The 14,799-nt window shown below is 42.6% G+C and overlaps 1 protein-coding gene across 1 annotated transcript; it reads left to right on the top strand.

Annotated features, from left to right (window-relative positions):
* The first annotated feature begins 400 nt into the window (after positions 1-400).
* On the top strand, positions 401-9,003 carry CLBA1 (clathrin binding box of aftiphilin containing 1). Its single transcript, XM_036384851.1, has 5 exons — positions 401-862; positions 4,316-4,464; positions 5,871-6,000; positions 7,719-7,832; positions 8,836-9,003. Exons 1-5 carry the CDS (start codon positions 416-418, stop codon positions 9,001-9,003), a joined length of 1,008 nt encoding a protein of 335 aa, XP_036240744.1. The 5' UTR covers positions 401-415.
* The last annotated feature ends 5,796 nt before the right edge of the window (positions 9,004-14,799 follow it).

A 14,799-nucleotide genomic window follows, 5' to 3' on the forward strand; every position in this document is an offset into this window, starting at 1 on the left:
ATGGCTTTCTTGTGGTGTGGGCAGATAGTTCTGTGTAAATTTTAAATAATTTTGCCTACAGCAATTTTCAGTGGATAATGCTGGAATGTGTTTATTTTAACCCAGGCATTCTTTCCTACCTTATCAGCTATCTTTATTCCTACACAGGCCTTATCACAGAGGTATTTATTTATAATCCTTTCTTTGCAGGCTTAATACTCTGCACAGAAAGTGAGGCCGAATAACTGCACATGCCGAGTACTGGAGGAGAGGCTGAAGGACATCCTGTTTTGTTTCAGCAGTGTTGTTATTCTTTGGAGTGAAATGAAGAATTTGATTTTGTTTTGGAAACACTCATATTTCTGATGCAACTGAACTTCAGTAACCTTTTTGCAGTGCAGATTTCAACAAATAATTTTTGTTCTCTTGAACAGAGATGCAGAACTTGTCGGTGGTAGAAAGTCTTGGTAACACGGACGTACCGCACTGTGAGCCTCCAAAAGACCTGGCAGCTGAGGCAGGTGGAGTGTGTCTCAATGAAAATGGCTGTGACTGGAACGGAAGAACAAGGAATGAAGAAATTGTTAATCTTGAAGCAACGCAGCAAAGCCTCCCTGCAATGAGCAGCGAAGGGAGAAGTTGCGAGGAGTTTTCTGAGAGCAGCTTTAGTACCTCAGAACCCAGTGGTTCCTGGGGTGATTTTGAAGGCTTCACGGAGCCCGTAGACAAATCAGAGAGATTCAGTGATAAACCTGAAGTTTTGGTGAAGTCAGCAACAAATCGGGGAGCCGATCTGGAGCTGAGCAGCATTTCTGCTGCCCACGTGTGTGCGGAGCCATCTCTGTGCCAGGGCATGCAGGAGGCTTCGGGCTCTCTGGGTGAGGTACGTGTGCCCAGCAAACCAAGGACCTGAAATGTTCGTGTTTCTGCTTCCTACACCTCCGGGTCTGTATCTGTCTTCTCTGTAGTGGGTAATCTGCACATGCAGAGAAATTGTCCAGCTACTTCGCAGCTACCTCAAGTGGAACAAAAGCAACTTCTTTGCAGTGTTTGACAAATACTTAAGCTGTGCTGCTGGAGAGCTTTAAAGAATGTAATGCACTGTTTTGCTTCTAGGCACTAGGAATAAGTAGGCACATAGGCAAGGAAGCACGTAGGCACCATGAACCTTGCCCTGAAGGACATGCAGTGTAAAATTTAGACGAGAAAGAGCATAAGAAACAACAAATCGGGAAGGTGGGTGACAAAAGCGGGGTGGACAGAAATTCTGTGAGTTGTCTGCAAACTTATTGAGGTAAACCCACCTATCATTGAGTTAGAAATTGGCAAAAACAATGTATTTTTGTTATTTAGTATACTCTCTGAATAATATCAACGGTTTTTCTGGAATTTTAGTGTGGTGGTGACACACAAGACATTAGTAAAAATAATATAATTCATATTTTAGCATAGGATATAACATTCAGTCTTACAATGTTAGAGCTAAAATTTTGAGTAAATAATGCAATGAATTCTTATCAGCACAAAAAAAAGTTCAGGTGAAGGGTTATATATTGTGGGGATAAATGTGTTTCCATGTGGACCAAACATGCATCAGCAAAGGGAAGGAAAGTAGCAAAAGGGCAGAAAGAACATAGAAATACAGAACAAGATCTCCTTGTTCTTACTACTTTCATCCTAAATGACAACATTTGAAAAGAGAGAACAATCAGCTGAGACTTCCATGGGGTTAATCTGTAGCAGTAATAACTTACTGCTTGTAGTCTCTTGGGTGAGTTTTAGTGTGCACAGGGGACTGACACTTTCCTGGAGACAGGATTTCTTGCCCTTTGCCTAGGAATTTTACTTGTTGCAGAGGTATTACTAGTAAAAACACAAAGATGCAGGTGGGAAAAGCTGCCCACACTGATTGAAAGTAGATACACAAAACACCTGGTTATTGGTGTGCACAAACAGAGAACTCAAATGTTTTGTAATGCTGGAAGTGGCGGACAAGAGCCCTTCTGTTGGAGAAAGAGAATGTTGTAATGACTGAAGCTGAAATGGAATATAGCAGGTTGCTTGGTTTCTTTCCAAAAGCAGCAGATCTTAATCTTACTGAAGCCTTTTCTTTACTTTGCATTTGTTAAAGGCAGAAGGAAATGTCCAGTACGAGTTAAATCAGTTAACCATGCTTAGAGTTTCAAGTTGTCTTTTCTCATCTCAAGGTAGAGAAAGAACCACAGAGCTGCTGGATATTCCTTGGAGTGTAGAATATATGTGTAGCTGGTTCTTTATCCCTGTGCTTTTTGCATTGTTAGTTTGAGATCATAAAATCTTTGGACAGGGACTCTGGCTTCTGTGTGATCAATAGAAAAAGGCCAGGTGGGTTGGAAGGGACCTCTAGGAATCATCTCAGGTCAGAGGTCTCACCTTGAGTATTTATTGCTTCAGTTAATTGAATGGCATCAGTTGAGATCAAAATCATGTGCTTTAAGATGGAAACAATCATTAATTTCCTTGCAGTAGCTGGGTATTTTGCCTACAGGATTGAGCACTTCGAGGATTTTTCACGTGCTCTTTAAACACTGGCCTTTGAGAGAGGGACTGGTGCATGTGTTTAAGCCATGGGATATTTTGATATAATAGGACATAGAGGATTTGTTCAGAAAGTACTGACATGAACTTTGTACATTGATATTTTATAATTAGTAGAAAGCCACAAGATAAATGGAAATATACCCAAACTTTGTTTCAGAAACACTCACTGAAATAGACAGTAATAAAGGTAATAAAAAAAAATCTCTTGATCTGTCTTGGCTAAACTATAAGTCAGTGACTGGAATGTGTGTTGGAGCAGCACCAAGGCTCTAGGGAGATGCTGCCATTGAGGCAGAGCTGTGCTTCCCTCGATGCTCTCCCTGGGGCTGTAACCCCCCCATCCCAAAGCCAAGAGCAGCTGCCTGGCTTTTCCTTGACTCCCATCCCACTTCACTTTTGGTGCCTACCTGGAAGTTTGGCTTTTTTCCTTGACCATGTATGCCTCAGCAAGTGTAACTTCAGAGAGCTCTTCTTCTTGAGCATCCATCAGGATCCTCCATTGTATCCCTGTTGAAATAATTTACAAACTGATCGAAAGTACTGTGACATTTTGGGGAAGACTCAAAGGAATTTACCCAGGAGTCTTTGAATGCCCCAGCAGTGAATCATCAGGACAGGATTTTAGCAAGGCCTTACTTCGGGAAGGAGCAGCAGTGGGCACAGATTCTGTTCCTTGAAGCATGGTCAGAGGTGCAGAAGCACTACCAGTTCTGTCGATTTTGCCCATTTATCCATAGATTAAATCCATACTCTGTCAGTATTCACCTCACCTGAGTTCACTATAATGACACAGTGGAAATATTTCAGCTGTTCAAGTCACAATTAAATGAAACTATAAAAATGTGGAGTATCCATGCTTAGGGTTTTCAGACTAAATTGTTGATTGCTGGGCAAAACCCCCAAACTGAATGGCTCCATTCTTGAGTTTTCACACAGTGTTGCTGCTCCTGCATTGCAGTCCCTGGGCAGGGTGGTGAAGTCAATTAATTTGCTTTTATTTGGAGAATTGCAGTAATTCCTTCCTTGAAGGAATAAAAGGATACAGCTTCCAAACCAGATGGCATGCCCCTAGGATAGGATGTAAATTATGCGTGTTTTCCCTTGTATATGTATTTCTTAGTTGTCAGATAACCCCGCTTACTAGTGCTTACTTCCACTAGGCCTGTCTGGATCCCTCCTGTGCTGTGGTCATTCCTCCAAACCTGCTCATCACTCCTTGAGGAGGAACAAGGATTTAAATCTGGCTCTGATTTTTAACATAGGCTGGAAAAAGTTCGGTGCAAAGCAAGAATACAGAAACATCCTCACCCCAGCTTTTTTGCAGGCTTGCACAGTGCAAGTATTTATTGGTAACTGTAGCATTTGGCAGGTGTGTTACATTTGAATTAGGAGTGTTTGAATACTGAGCTGGCAAAACAAGCTGTTGAATTGATACATCAGATTTGACCCAGACTGAATTAGCTGAGCAGAAGGAGGAGTCCCAAGTGTTAAATATGCAAGTCTGTGACCAAAATGCTGGGAAGTTGAAGGCTAAGGTTCATCAGAAACTCTGGGACTCTTGCTTCCTCTAATTCTAAGTACTCAAAATACTCAAAACACTGAAACATGAGCTCAGTCCCTCTACTAGTAAAAGTAATAGTAATTCTAAAACAAATAAGATAATCTCTAGAATTATTGTAGGTCTTTGGACTAGGTCCTTCATGAACTATGGGATGGTTTGTATGATGTATATAATAAAAATATCTTTTTTTTCTAGGAAGGCCACAGCTATGAGGAGATATTTAAGTTGGGCTTTCCAGAAGTCTTTGTGCCACAGTCCAGAGAGCGCATAAGAAGCTTAGAGCAAGTTCTTGATGCAAATAATGAAGATGTTTGGATTCCTGAACTTTTGAAGAATCAACTTTGGTAATGAGTTTACATTAACAGTTAAAAAAAAAAAAAAGGAAAGCAAAAGTTCCTCATCAATTACACTGTTTCATAATTTAGAAATCAGTGGTGCACTTAAAAATCTTTTTAGTACTATGCCTTTCAGTGTATAGATCAGACCAGTTTTGTAGCACGTTGTTAAAGGAAGTGGATGGTGCCTTAGCCATTGGAAAACAATGAAGGGAATATATCAAAATTACAAATTCCTGCTTAGGGTTTTTCCTGCTGTTGGTGTGTCTCCTTATGACTAAGCCTCTGGAATGCCAGAACCCAACAGGCAGCTTGTTCTTCCTGTTTGCTTGTCCTTTCTTTACAGCACATCCCACTTATTTCTTCATCATTGGAGGCTGCTGCTTCTACTAACAACTTGGGTTTTTTTTCCTTCCCTCTCAGTTTTCCCAGTTGGTAACTTCTTCTCATGTTTAACCAGATGTGCTTCAGAATCTGTGGTGCATCTGGCTTTTTCCTGGGCTATGTTAATAGCAATTAGTATCATTAACTAACCTTTCTCCAGCAACAGCTGGAACACTTCTAGCTCTATTACATGTTTTTTAAGGATCAGCAGCTTCAGAGCAGTATTGTAATTACTGAACAGTGTTGCAGTTATTTTTTCATTACTTGGAGGCTTTGTGTCTAGAAAAGAGTGTCAGACCCTACTTGAGAAATGTCCTAAGACTCAGAAGAAAAGTGGGTAAAACTTCTAATGTGGGCACCCTTTCAGCCAAGTTCCCTGCATATGTGTTGTATTTTAATCAGCATCAAACTTGTGGAGAAATATAATTGTAAAGGGGACTGCATTATTAGGTAAAAACAGGTAAAAACAAAAATTTCCTAATCTACTGTGACAAGTAACTAAGGTCAATGACAACTGCAAACTAAGTAAAGCCCAACTGAATTTTTATATGTGATGAATGCAGTGTAAGAACCCAAAGAACCACGCCAAGGGAGCTCTCTCCTCTCTGTTTCAGCAGTGAGTGCCTTTGCCTTGTTGTGTGGGACAGGTGCTGCAGGGGTGAAGTGTGACCTGTGGGATGGAGAAAGACTTGAGAGACAGAGAAGGCAAAGGGCAGAGCTGACAGGGCTGAACTCTGCCCACATTTCACAGAAACAGCTGAACACTGTGAGCTGTTGGCATGTAGCAGTCTCTGGGATGTGCTTCTAATGCCCCTCTTATCTGAGGAGCACAAACAAGCACTTCTGCTGACTTACTGCTCCCACTAATTGCCATGCCAGCTCATTAGTGCATTGGGCTGGCAGTTTGGACAAGTGCAGAAGAGTTTTAAGACAAGTTCCTTGTTAGGTGAAGGTTAGTATACAGCTGTGTGTAGTGAAAATAACTGTTGCACATGTTCACTGGGAACCTCAAAGTGTGTTTTGTTTCCTAGCATGGATTCTGGAAATGTATGGAGAGCACTCAGGGACTTTGATAATACCCCCAGCTCAAGACATCCCTGGAGTAAATCTCATTGCCAAGAAATCCTCCTGAGTGTTCTCGGAGTAGATGCAAATCAAAAGGTAATTGAACAATGGTTATCCATTCTGCCAGCATAAACACTAGGCTGGGAATCTGATCTTCTGTGAGCAGCACATGCAGATGCAGGAGGGACTAGATCTGGGTGAGTCACAAGGTTGTTTTTTTTTTTTTTTTTAACAGGGAGCTTTTAAAGACAATAGCTTAGTGTTTTCTCATCTTCATGTGTAAGCAACTATGAACTTGTGCAGGATCACACTTTAATTGTCTTTACAGTGAAGTCTGCCCAACACAGTTCCCTGTTGTTTGGTGGTACAGAAGTTTTGGTAGAGATGGAGAAGCAGCTCCCTGGTGTGTGGGCAGTAGGATTGTTTACTTTTTTTGCTCAGAGTGCAAGAAAACTGTCAGCCTCCAATATCAATCTTCACTTTCTGTTAAGTGAAAATCAGATCTGAATCAGAGAGGCTGTTACAGTAATTACTGGATGATTTTACTGTGAAGAAACTGAAAGTGTGTTCAGCTTCCCCTTTCCTCACATTATTCCTCTGTTTCTGTAAGGCTTGAGGGAGAGTATCTTACAAATTGGATTGAAACCAAAGAAGCGGCGTTGAAAGATCTCAAATTGAAATGTCTCTGTTTAACAATCTCTTGTTTTGAGAAGGTACAGGTGTCAGGGATGGTTTAGAATTCAGTTATTTAGCTGGGATTAATTAGTCACATGTAATTTTCAGAAGTAACTATTACAATTGATTATTTGAATGCTGAAGCATGGGGTTGACAAGACAATGATTTTAGGGGAGTATTTGACTTTTCATGCAAGTTATATACAAACAGAAGGATGATGCTGAAGGTAGAAATCTATTTTGCACTTGAAAATCACTTTGTAGATCTGTAATTTAACAGAGAGAAAATTGGAGACATTTCTCTAACATAGCTAAACTCCCATTCTATTCCTTTCTTGTCCCCCAGCATTAAATCAATGCCTAGGCAGCTTAAACTTACATCATTATTCTTATCTATTTCTGGAAAACTGTATTGCTTTTAACAATACTGATTAAGAGGCATTTCTCAGCAATGCTTTGGTGCTAATTAAGGATAATACTAATTGGAAATGGCTTTTTTTTTTAATTGAAGCCACAGATTCATGTGTGTAGGTGATGCCTTGAGGAGCTACCTGGAGCAGAGGCTACACAGAGTTAGATAATAAAGTTGGTATTTATTGAAATGCTTTCAAAGGATTCTCCTTGGGCAGTGCAAAGCCTTGCAGAGGCTGCACCCAAGATGGACAACAGTCACCAGTTTTCTCAGATGGGTATAAGTTTGGTCTGTTTGCATATCAGAGGTTAATTGTCCATTTTTAGCTTCACATTCCCCCTGTTTGCTCCTCTCCCAAGTTTAATTTTGTTTACACTTTTTGGGCCTGAGGCTGTGTTGATGACCTTGTTTCTCAGGCCTAAAAGGATTGTTTAGTCTGACCAAAATGTGAAGAAAGCTAACTAGCATTCTATACAGAGTTCAGAGTTATACACTAATGCAGTACAGAGCCTGAAAAATACAAAAGCTGAAATGTAAGGCATCATTTGTGGAACTGGTTCTGGCATAAAATTGTTTTGATGAAAAGGGAGACACATGAAAAAATACATCTTCAAAAAGTAAAATTTAGTGGTTATTTGAGGGAAACTTCTCTTTTGGTTGTATGCATTGAAATCAGAGAGAAATGCATAAATAAATTAATAAATAAAATGTAAATTATGGTTTTTAGGATGTTTCAGAGAACCAGACTGATATTTTTGAAGAATTAAATGTCAAAGATAATGAGGACTTTCAATTTGATGGATTCAGTGTTAATGACTGCAAAGCATTGATCCAGACCAAGGTAAGGACTGCTCTGGAAGTGAGAACTCCAGAGAACCATGGAGTGTGTTTAGCACCTCCCTCCCTGCTGTTCCACCACATGTTCTCATGTAATGGCTTGGTGCTGGTAAAACTTTTGGATGTGGAGTTGGTTTTTGGTCTTTGGAACCTCTCTGACTGCTTCAGGAAAGATACCTTGGCACTTGTTTGTTTCTTGTTGTAGCAATGCAAGCTGGAAGGAAAATTGTGTCATTCTCCATTGCTGTCAAGCACCTCAGTCACCTCACTCTGTTTTTTAGCAAGGTATTTTGGAGGAATATACTTAAGCCTTGGTCCCTTCCTCAGTGGAGAATAAAACTGAGCAGCTGTTGTGGAGACAGAGAGTTTGAGACACACTTTTCATTGCTCTCTTTTATTCTATTTACTGCTGTGGACAGTGAAGGTACACAGCTGATCTGGGAACCTTGTACATAAGAAATGATAGACTGGAGAATTCAGAAATAAAACTTAAAAGGACTGAAAAACTTGTTCCTTCATAATTCAGTTCTGCTTTCTTCAGTGAGTACGTGAGGGGGATCACAGTGGCTGAATCACACTGGAAATGGAAAATCACATTTTATTTTCAATTGAAAATAAAATACAGGAACAGGGTTTAGACAAAGGAGAAATGGTTTGAGGTAGACAATGAAGGAACAAAAGAAAAAAGAATTGTGGTACAAAGTTAAGGTAAAAGGACAATATTTTTCTGGGATAACCTGGAAAGAACAAACCCTGCAGCTTGGTGTCTCAAAGAAAAATTCATTAAAAACCATATGTTGCTATTTCTAATTTGAAGTAAGTCAAATCTTACAATGGGATGTTTTCCATTTATCTTCATATTTATGTCCATTTTTTCCTCTAAAAAATTAAAATAAATTTATAAAATATTATTTTAATGAAAATTTATAAAAATTAGGTTGGCATATGCAAAGTGATTAACCTCCTATAGGATGGAAAAATTAATTAAGTTTTTCTTTTTCACTCAGCTTTCTGTGTCACCGGACTCCAGACATGGTCACCTTTTCACCTGTAACCTCTTTTTGAAGACCCCGTCATCAAATGAAAACACACAGTGTATAACAATCCCAAGGAAGAAGCAGATTTTTTCTACACACAACTTAAAAATGAAATTTTTCAGTAGCAATGTTTGTTGAACTAAATGCAATTTTTTCTTCTTTTTTTTTTTTTTTGAACTGAACGCAGTTTACCTTCATTTTGTTACTGACTTGGTACTATAGACTACAGACATTCTTTAGGAAAGTGACATATTGCTGTATTTGAGGGACATAAGGCCACGTTATTAGAAGACATTTCTCCTGTCTAGTTGAGAAGTCAAATTTTGTAATTTTGCCCTGCCAAGTTTTGCTGCAGAGTCGTGTCTCTTACAGTAAATGCTGCAGCTGCAACCACACTTAGAGATAACTCTGGTGGACTCTCCTGAACTACTGCCCTTTCAGGCCTTAATGCCTCTTCAATCAAAGCCCTTCTCTCCCTGCCAAGGTCTGCACAAGTCTCAGGTGTGTTGTAATGTGCCTTGCCACCATCTCTCCTCATATTGTCCCAGTTTGGATCAGCTGAGACCTGTGGCTTTGCCACTGCTGGCTGTAATGAGAAGAGCCTTTCTTCATTTGGGGACTTTCAGCGGGGTTTAGCAGAATAAAAGTGTTTTAATTTCTGTCTGGTGAAGCCTGCTGTGGTGATAGGGGTGGAGGCAGCAAAGTGCTTCATTCTGGGATTGATTTCTGGCTGAAATAAATCACCTTGTGGAAGCTGATTGTCACAGGACACGTTGGCTTCATCCAGCCACCCTTACACCCTGCACACCCTGCTTGTAAAAGCTCAGCAGTGGTGCAGTTCAGGATGTGAATAATGGTGTAAATTCCTGCCCTTTTAAAATTTTATGGAAACTGTCAAGTATTGCCCATCTTCCTGCGTGCCTGGGTGCCGCAGGGGATGCACTTCACTGTCACTCAGGAGAATCCATGCTGGTTCCCTGCCAACTGCAACAGCTTTATTTATTCATTGGCAGTAACTTTTACACAAGTTACTGATCTATTTGCTGCTCTGGCCATTCTGAATATGGAAATTTTATATGGCTTTTTGTTTTAAAGAGATGCTAAGCATGGCAGCTGATATGTGTTGAAAGCAGGGAACAAAGTTGGGTGTTCCAAAACTAAGTCAGTTAATTATTTAATGATGTGCATAGTCTGTTCTTAGAATTAAGAATACCATAAAGCACTGGCAGACTTCAACCCTTAATCTAGTAAACTGTTCAGCAGTGACATTACAGTTGCTGTAATAACTTCAGTAATGCTGATGATACCTCAGTGCTATTAGCATGGCATGAACTCTGTCCTGCTTACTCAGTAGATGGAACAGGGCATTTGGAAAAAGGCTCCTTTAAAGTGGCTCTGCAGCTCCCCTGGCCCTGGAAGGAGTTCTGCAATGCCAAGCTAGAAACTCCACCTGTATACCAGAATAGGGTTAACTTTTTCAGTTAACCCTAGATTTGAATTAATTTTCAGTTTCCCTTATATTCTTTCAGAGCTCATAAACATGTATTAAATAGGTTTAATTAGTAGTCATAAACTCACAAAATGTTAAATTGCCAGTAAATGGTGAATGAATAGTTGAGGTTAGTAATAAACATTATTAAAATCAATTATAAGATTAAAATCCCATTTTTATGCCTTCAGACAAGCAGGGGCCTGCAGAGGGGCTTTAGGGGGCAGCTTGTAATATGTATAACATTCACTGATGCATCAGAGCCCTCTTTTCCTCTGGGCTTTTAACTCTGCCTTTGCTTGTGTGAGCACTGGATGAATGGATGGAAAACTGTTTGGCACTGTTACTCTGGGAGAAGGATGAATACGTCATCTTTCCCTCATATTAGCAGATTTTACAGCCCTGTCCAAGGTACAGAATGGGAAAAAAAAAGGGTTCAGCCCTTGTGATTCAGCAGGGAAATGAACTACTGGGGTTCCAAAGGTGCTGGGCTCCACCTTCCAGGACTTTTTCTTTTGGGCAGGTGCTTTGGGCCACTTGAGCCCTCACTACCTGTCAGAGCTGGCTGCATAAGACAACTGAGGGACTTTGTAACTCATTTCCAATCTGAGATGAACAAATTCACCATTCCAGGGGAAAAGACTGGCAAAATTTGAATGGCAAAATAATTCAATTCAGCTTCAAGGCTGGGCAGTTCTGGCAACCCTCCAGCCCCATGGGAATTTGGACACGACCGGCACATTTGGGGGTACCCACAAAGACAAAACTGGACTCTCTCAACTGACAGAAGATCAGGGACACAAACCAAAGGGTAGCCAACATTTTCAGGCACATTTCATGGTAAAAACAGAGCCTTGCCTTCTGTGGCTCTCCTGGGAAACGAGGGGTGCCGGAAGCGCCTCTGACGCGTTCAGCACAAGCAGCAACCGCGCGCACCCTGAGTCATTTCCTGCTGTCCCTGCTGCTGTCCCTGGCAGCCAGCCCGGGGTGCCAGCACAGGCACTGTCCCCTAAGGGCCAGCACAGCCTCTGTCCTCAAAGGGCCAGCACACGCTGTGTCCCCAGAGTGCCGGCACTCACCCTGTCCCCAGAGTGCCGGCACTCACCGTGTCCCCAAAGGGCCAGCACAGTGCCAGCACTCACCGTGTCCCCAAAGGGCCAGCACAGGCTGTGTCCCCAGAGTGCCGGCACTCACCCTGTCCCCAGAGTGCCAGCACACACCGTGTCCCCAGAGTGCCGGCACACGCTGTGTCCCCAGAGTGCCGGCACTCACCCTGTTCCCAGAGTGCCGGCACTCACCGTGTCCCCAGAGTGCCAGCACAGGCCGTGTCCCCAGAGTGCCAGCACAGGCCGTGTCCCCAAAGGGCCAGCACTCACCGTGTCCCCAGAGTGCCAGCACTCACCCTGTCCCCAAAGGGCCAGCACAGGCCATATCCCCAGAGTGCCAGCACAGGCTGTGTCCCCAGAGTGCCGGTACTCGTTGTGTCCCCAGAGTGCCAGCACAGGCCATATCCCCAGAGTGCCAGCACACACCGTGTCCCCAAAGGGCCAGCACTCACCGTGTCCCCAGAGTGCCAGCACTCACCGTGTCCCCAAAGGGCCAGCACAGGCTGTGTCCCCAGAGTGCCAGCACAGGCCATATCCCCAGAGTGCCAGCACTCACCGTGTCCCCAAAGGGCCAGCACTCACCGTGTCCCCAAAGGGCCAGCACTCACCGTGTCCCCAAAGGTGCCAGCACACACTGTGTCCCCAAAGGGCCAGCACTCACTGTGTCCCCAAAGGTGCCAGGACACTCCATGTCCCCAAAGGGGACACCAGAGGCACTCGGTGTCTGTGCTCTGGAAGTGGCACGCAGAGAAAATATCACTTTGTGTCTCGGCACGTTTAAAGCTCCAAATGTCACCATTTCTAACCTGAGTCCTGAGCTCTCAGCTGTGACATCCCGAGTTCTGATGAACTGAACGTGTCACTGTACTCTGTGTTTGTGGAAAGCAAACACTGCAGGCTTCTGACATTTGCTTAGGATTTTGAAAAGGTGACAATGAGAGCAAGGCAGGAGATCTGGACAGGAATGCCTCTTTCTTCTGCTGGGATTAGAGGGAAAATATACCCACAGAACAAAGTTTTACAAAGTCCCAATCAGCATTGAAAGTCCCAATCATTACTGAAATTACAAATTCCTTTGGGGAAGGAATGCTGTAAACATTCTTCAGACAAAACCCCCTCAAACCAACTTCATTGTAGTTCAAAGACTGAAAATTTTTCAATGCATATTCTACAATGTGGAATTTAATTTATTATAATTTTTAAAAGAGTCAAGAAAAAGAGTGGGGACAATCAGACTCTAGGACGATTTCTAATCATACTGTAAGCCCACCATTGGTTGCATATGCAGAAGATGGAGTGAAAAACAAATAAAAAAATAAATCTTGTAAAGATTTTTTTTTCAAAATGCAAGGTCATTGCAGGATTTAAAAGCACTCTGGTATTTTTTAATAATGAAGATCAGCTTTAATAGTTTAAAAAATGGACTTCCTGGAGTATGCCTACTCCAGTTAAGACAGCAAAAGGAATTTGGCTAAAACTGAGCTACCTGCAAATTAATTGTGAACTCCCAAATTTCCCTGTGGATCCAAATTTAACTTTCCAGATCTCCTCTGGAAGATCCAAAAGAGAAAAAGTTTTTGTTGCTTCTACTGAAACATGTCTGAGAAGCTCCTAAATTGCCTCCCACAGCACAGCTTGGATGCCAGAGCACAGCCAGCCTGGCTTAGAGCTCTGCTGGGTGGGATAAGCAGGCCCTGATGAGGGAAAAATGTATGGAATGAAGTTGCAACATTTTTTGCTTTTTTCAATCAAGGCGAGATGCCTGTGAATGCTGGGCAAATCCTGAAATGCCAAAAATCCTCCAGCTTCCCCAAACATCTACTTTATTAACACACACTTCTGCAGACACACTTCGGAGCTTAATGCCTCGCTTCTAACGCTGATTTTGAGCAGCTCAAAATTAGTTTTGCTGCTAATTTATAATTCATCTTCCTCACAGAACTAATGGATAGGTTATTTAATTTTGTGTATTTTACTGTTGCTTGTGCTGGAAAATTAGGGGTTTTTTTTAAGTGTCCCTTCCAGCAGAGAGATTACAGAGCTGGACAGAGCACCTGGGCAGCACCCAGCCCTGCCCAGCCAGCTGTTTGAGGCAGCACTGTCCTGAGCTGTGCTGCTCTGAAGGCTTTTAAATGTTCAGATCTTTCAGCGTGGCTAAAATCAATGTATGAAAGCCTACACCACTGAAAGCTTCAAAAATATTTTCTTAAAACACTGAACGGCAGCACACCCTTGAAAGGCAGTGTTTTCTGCTGCCACAGGCACAGGCTCAGCTCTGTGCTGCAGCATCCACAGCAGCTTCCTCAGGAATGAGTCACTGCTGGAGCTGATGGCACGGTGGTCACAGCACTGGATTTCTGTGCAGTTCCCTCTAGACCTGGGCTTTACACACTCTGGTCAGCAGGCTCCATGGCAAAGGGAAGGGCAATTCTGTGAGCAGCAGCCAGGGCAGCCTCATCAGTGAAAGTTATGCCTCAATCTATTTCATATAAACATTTTTTCCCTTAAAATGGAGGGAACTTGATGTAATTCTTAAAATGGCACACAAAGAGGTTCATCTCTATTTAAACACTTAAAAATGAGGGGAAATGGCGATTCTGCCTCAATTCAAACCTTAGTTTGAGTTAGAAGTTCATTGCAGAAGGGTCTACAATAGGAAGAGGATGGAAAACTCTAAACCTGAAGCTGCTGGTTTGATTTTCCAAGCAGCCTTTCACTAGCCCAGAGAGGCAGGGCTTTGGTGCAGCCTGCCAAGCACACAGGTCTGAAGAGGCACCACTATGTGTGTCAAGGACATCTGTATATGACACTTGCTCTGAGGCACAGCAACCCCTGAAGGGACACCGAGAGCTGCAGGGGCTGGGAGCACCTCACAGGGCACTGGAAGCCAGGCTCAGTGCCAAAATCCTGTGTCACCTGTTCCCAACAGGAATCCCCCTGCCCCACCAGCTGGAAAAACGCCCTGTGGGCCATCCCTGCTTTGGGGATGTGAGGGTGTAGTGCTTTTCAGGGAAAACCTAAGAGCCAAGCAAAGCTGCAGCTTAGGTATTGATAGCTGAAATAGAGAAAAATCTATGGATTGTGGTCAGTGAGCATAACATTAGTAGAAGATTCCAAATTCCAGACTGGGAGGATGAGATGCTGTGCAAGGCAATGACCACTGAGCAGTGGAGGAGCAAACACCATGAAGACCCCAAACCTTCTTAATAGTCTCAATTATTACTGTTATAGGCATAACTGCCCAGGAATTTCAGTGTTCACAGTCCCTCTTTGGAGGCACCCAGCTCAAGCTGTGGTGCTTCCCTAAAGGAATCCATCCTTCAGGGTACATGGAAACCT

This window comes from Molothrus ater, chromosome 6, assembly GCF_012460135.2.
Source record: "Molothrus ater isolate BHLD 08-10-18 breed brown headed cowbird chromosome 6, BPBGC_Mater_1.1, whole genome shotgun sequence".
Classification (NCBI taxonomy): domain Eukaryota; kingdom Metazoa; phylum Chordata; class Aves; order Passeriformes; family Icteridae; genus Molothrus; species Molothrus ater.